This window comes from Myotis brandtii, unplaced genomic scaffold (assembly GCF_000412655.1).
Source record: "Myotis brandtii unplaced genomic scaffold, ASM41265v1 scaffold1875, whole genome shotgun sequence".
In the NCBI taxonomy this organism is placed as follows: Eukaryota; Metazoa; Chordata; class Mammalia; order Chiroptera; family Vespertilionidae; genus Myotis; species Myotis brandtii.
Genome location: NW_005356961.1, coordinates 588392 through 593773, shown reverse-complemented (window position 1 = coordinate 593773; position 5382 = coordinate 588392). Strand labels below are relative to the sequence as shown.

The 5382-nt window shown below is 37.7% G+C and overlaps 1 protein-coding gene across 3 annotated transcripts in view; it reads right to left on the bottom strand.

Annotated features, from left to right (window-relative positions):
* Positions 1 to 733: 733 nt before the first annotated feature.
* Positions 734 to 5382, bottom strand: part of CLCN5 (chloride channel, voltage-sensitive 5) — a 158526-nt gene continuing 153877 nt past the window's right edge. For all 3 annotated transcript variants that reach the window (XM_005864537.2, XM_005864538.2, XM_005864539.2), the window contains one exon: positions 734 to 4515. In XM_005864537.2, the coding sequence (XP_005864599.1) occupies positions 4425 to 4515 (91 nt within the window). In that variant the 3' untranslated portion in view covers positions 734 to 4424. The remainder of the gene's footprint in view (positions 4516 to 5382) is intronic.

The window sequence follows — 5382 nt, the reverse complement described above, 5'->3', positions numbered from 1 at the left end:
TTTACACAGCTCCCTGAGCTCTGATCTGAGAAACCCTCACATTTTTCTTTCTAATATAAATAAGTATATACTGGGGAGGCTAAAATATAGATTTAAAAATATTTTGTTATCAAAATTCAAGGAAATCTCCCTAAAGCTTATCAATTAGGCAATGGCAGTAGGGGCTCCCCACCTTTAAGAGCAGATGTCTTGTCTTATGTCAGCCCTTTCCATAAAAGTAGACTCACTCTAGCTAAATACTTTTGCTTGGAAGGCCTGGTCTTTGGAAGACTATTTGACTTTTTTTCCCCTTGGGGCACATGATCAAGCAGTTTATAAATGCCAAGATGTGTGGCTGGCCTTCCTTCCACCATCTTACATAAACTCATACTTTTTTTCTTACTAGGGCTTTTCCACTGCCATAACTCTCCATTCCCTCTCCAAAGGGAATCCAAGCAATCTCAGAGATGGTTTAAAAAAAGTCAAGGTTTTAGGATATTCAGAGCACATATATAGACATCTATTTTTTAAAGGACTCAATAGTCAACCTCCCCTTTACTTTCTAAATTCCTAATTTTTCTCAGGGTTTTCAAGAGCTCAATACTCTGTGCACTGCCGTGGAAGATGCTCTCCTGCTTTCTCCGAACTGATGGATTGCATGTATTTGGCTCTGATCCAATGCAGGTAAGTCAATAATTCACAGTACAATGTGGTCAGTCATCAGTAAGTACTTTGGCAATATAAAACACACTGGTTGTTTCAAATTCTCTATATTGTCTTCACAATCATTAAAAACTCAGCTTCAAAAATTGCACTCCTTATGATTTTAAAAAGATACTGCAGGGTAACAAGTACACTTTCCTTCTTATCACCAAACAAAACAAACCAAGATCAAGACTCAAATGGGATAGGTGATTTAAATACTTAAAACATAGAGCAACAATTATGTCCCATGATGGACTCTATTATATGCTAAGTTTTTAAAAACATATTTGCTTCCCCCACACCTGAACAGGTTCATAACATGATTGAGAATTATTTCGCAGCCTTAGACCATACTAAGTCTCCATTACTTTATCATCCTCATGTTTAAACACAATTGAAGGCTGGCTAGAGAAATTTATACTGTGCTCTGTTCTTTCTGTAAAGCATTCGGATTCAGCCCTTGGTACCAAAAACAATTGAAGTGCTTTGTAGTTAAATCAGCAAATTAATAATTTATTCTGCCAGCTGGCAAATCCAAAGTATTGTCAGTGTCAGATTATACACCAGAGGATATCTGTTCTATGGACTATACCACCTCTGCTCCACAGCTGGGCTGAGCCAGAAGGAGGCCAGAGCCAGAAAAGAGCAAAGTATCTGAACAAACTTCTAAATACAAATGATCTTGAGAATGGCCATTATTTTGCATTTTCAGTCCCCTAATTCTTCCCTCTAATGGTATAACTAATCATCCACTAAGTGCTTGAGGTTCATTAATTTTTTACATTAAAGATCTGAAGATACAAAATATAGCAGACTTTTACAAATCTATAGATTTTCATTCCTTTCATGACTGGATATTATTCCTCAGAAAATCCTGAAGTGCTTATTGGCATTTTTTTGTAAATCCTTCCCTTGTGTCGGGCAATCTCCTTTTGTTAATACCAAACTAGACTAGTTTAAATTCATATTCATTTTTAAATCACAGATTATCTTGTCTTTTGCCATTGAGGCCTGTGGACATCTGACAGACCTCCCTAATTCAGCTTTGTTTGCTGGCTAAGTGTGTGCAACTGCTGAATTAGCAATGTCAGAAAGAACATTTTCCTTTGCCTCAAGACAAGAAACTCTTGAGTGGTGAAGTGCTGAGTTAGCAGTCTAGCAGGGAGCTCTAGCTGCAATTAGCCAACCTTTGAGCCAAACCATAGGATTTGACATATAATGCATACCATACACTATAGCTACTTCTAGCATATGAGTTACATGGATTCCTGAGAAGCTGAGGTTAATGGATGAAACTTATCAGGAGTGAGGTATCAAAGGGATATTATTCTCTGGAGGGCCAATCGGTTCTTAGCATCTAGAAAGTTTACCTTGGCACAGTGTTATCTGATTTCTTGAATTTAGTCTCTGAAGTAGCACCTTAACACTGGCTCATCTGTCTAAAATTATAAACGGAGCCTAGAAGAAACACAAAGGCAAACTTAGAAATCCCTCCATATCGCTGCTGCACTACGAAATACAACCAAATCTTTCATTGTCACCAAATACCAGAAAAACGAACATTTCCTGTTTTGCAAACTTTAGTTGGGTAGCTAATAAGATAGGTAATGATCCATAAATTTACAGATAGGAACTTTGATTTCTACACAATGTACAGGGGTAGTCAGGCAAAATAGCCACATCTCATGCAAGTGAATCAGTAATATGGAAGGGACAAAAGATGTAAAGTTGCTGAGTTATGACTATCATAAAATATATCCTAGAGTTTTTTCGTTTTCATTAAAATGCTAGAGCGATATACTTAAAATAAGAAACTCTGGACTGCTTTGATATTTTAAAGATAAAAGTAAAAATAAGCCTTGACTACCTAGTTCTAGATAATAACATAATTTCATATTTGGGAAAGATAAGAACTAAGGGTTAAAAAAAAGCTTAGACTCTGGGATCAGCAGCTTTAAAATGAGGTATGAAGTGTTTGGGGAAGGGAGGTGGAGGGCTGGGAAGGACATGCTGAGTGACTGCTGATTCCAGGCTAGAAGGATGGAGAGAAGCGCTGGGAACAGACTTGTAAAATGGGAAAGGCTGAACTTTCACCCCTGGCAGTTAAGTCGCACTGCTGTGGGCATTGGTGTGGAAATTGAGGCATGGTAGCAGTGACTGGGTTATAGAACAGAGCCAATGGCTGTGTGTTACCTCTGGTCCACGTGCCAAAAGATTACTGAGGCTTGGTTTATAATTTAACTAGCCCTGGGAATTATTTTTTGTAATAGGAATGATTAACTCAGGACTGAGGAGTGGGAAGGGGCAAAGAATTGAGGGGGAACAACTACACGTGGGTAAAACTGTAGAAAATGAAACAGTGATCGGAATGATGGTGGTGGCTCTGTAATTCCACCAGGTGTCCCTAGACTGTGATGTTTTCTACTGCAGTTAAGGTGGTAGGAAATTCAGACAGGCACCTTTTCAATTGGATGCAAGCACCTTTGGTGTTACCAGGCCTTATCCACACTCTTGGGTCTTAGGATGGTTCTGCATTTCATTCAGAATTCTAAGGAGCTGCAAGGGAGTCACAACTGCCTATTCTGTTTCAATGCCTTGAATATATTTGAAAGTACCCAGAGCCTAAATTCATGTTCATAGGAACAATACTGGCCTGTTCTACATACTTCACACTAGGAGGAGGCATGGGTGTCCAGTTATTTTAGTACTGGTGGTTTTTATGAAGGAATGCATGAGAATGCAGATACAGCTCTGAATCTTCCCTAGTTTACCAGTATGCAGAATATTCTTACATATTCCAGAAGCCTAAAGCACCATCACTCATGGAGGTGGCATCTGGGTAAGAGAATGAGTTGGAACCTCACAAAATTTAAAGTTCCTAGTCATTGACTTTACATAGAACTTCACTAATCATTCATCTGGAGAAATCATTCCTTGCTACTAATAAATGCATGGCAAAGTCCTTGTCTACTAGCAAACAAATACCATCTGGAAAATTACCTTTCTTAGAGCAGACAAGGAGAAAGCTCTACAACTTATCTTTGTGCACTTCAAAAGAGTACCAGGAACAAGCAAGGCATAAAATCAACCTCTCTAAATTCATTTAGAGATTAACCAAAGCAGCATTGTCTTATAATCAGATATTAAAATTAACATACACATACACACACAAACTAATAATGCTAAATATTGTAACAGGAGCAAGATAACATTTGAACTGAATTTTCACAGTCTGGAAAATGCCATTACTATTTTCCTTCTGGCTTTCTTTTCTGTGGTTGGAAAAGCAAAGCCCCTTAGTTTACACTTCATCTTCCACCAATGATAGTTAGAGTCCCAAAAAAGTGACTTTTTCATGAGTTTCCTGCAGGCTATCAGTTAGGACGGTCAACATTTTTCTTGCATAGTTTTCAGTGATTGCATATTGGCTAATAATCGTTTTAAATTTTTAAAAAATCTTTTAAAAAAAGAAAAAGAATTAAACCATAGCAATCTTATTTACTCTTTCATGAAATCTTTGTAATGCAACATCACAGAAGTCTAACTGCATTTTCTCCTAAAGAGATTAACTTCCAGAAATTATTATGTAGTGCAACTGGTTAACTTGTAGGAAAGAGACAACACACTAATATAACTTCACCATCCAGATATGGGAAATGTGTTTTGGGTACCCAGTTAATAAAATATATCCACGGTCTGCAATGTCCTTCCTGTTTTGTATCCAGCACAATCCTGGGATTCTAGTTGAAGAGAATGGAATCAGGATCTTGGTTCGCCATCTGTGCTATATGCTTTAACACATCCTTCTTGGTAATGATTCCAAGCAGTCGCCTAAAAGACAAAACAAGACAATAAAACAAAAAAACCTGTAGTTAAAACAAAATTCTCAAAGAGGATACTTTTCCTCTTCAGTAATATTTGCCAATGCTATTTCTGATAAGGGTTTAATCTCCAAATGTTACATGGAACTCATACAACAAAAGAGAGATAAACAATCTAATAAAAAATGGGGAAAGGACCTAAATCAGTGATGGCGAACCTTTTGAGCTCGGTGTGTCAGCATTTTGAAAAACCCTAACTTAACTCTGGTGCCATGTCACATATAGAATTTTTTTGGTATTTGCAAACAGAGGAGAGGACAGCACCGTGATGGCGAACCTTTTGAGCTCGGCGTGTCAGCATTTTGCAAAACCCTAACTTAACTCTGGTGCCGTGTCACATATAGAAATTTTTTGATATTTGCAACCATAGTAAAACAAAGACTTATATTTTTGATATTTATTTTATATATTTAAATGCCATTTAACAAAGAAAAATCAACCAAAAAAATGAGTTCGCGTGTCACCTCTGACACGCGTGTCACAGGTTTGCCATCACTGACCTAAATATACACTTTTTGAAAGAGGACATACAAAAGGCCAAGAGACATATGAAAATATGCTCAAAGTCAATCATTCCAGAGATGCAAATCAAAACAGCAATGAGGTACCATCTCACACCTGTCAGAATGGCTATCATCAACAAATCAACAAACAACAAATGCTGGCAAGGATGTGGAGAAAAAGGAACCCTTGTGCACTGCTGGTGGGAATACTGGTGCAGGCACTGTGGAAAACAGTATAGAGTTTCCTCAGAAAGTTAAACATGGAACTCCCATTCGACCCAGTAATCCCACTTCTAGGAATATATCCCAAGAAA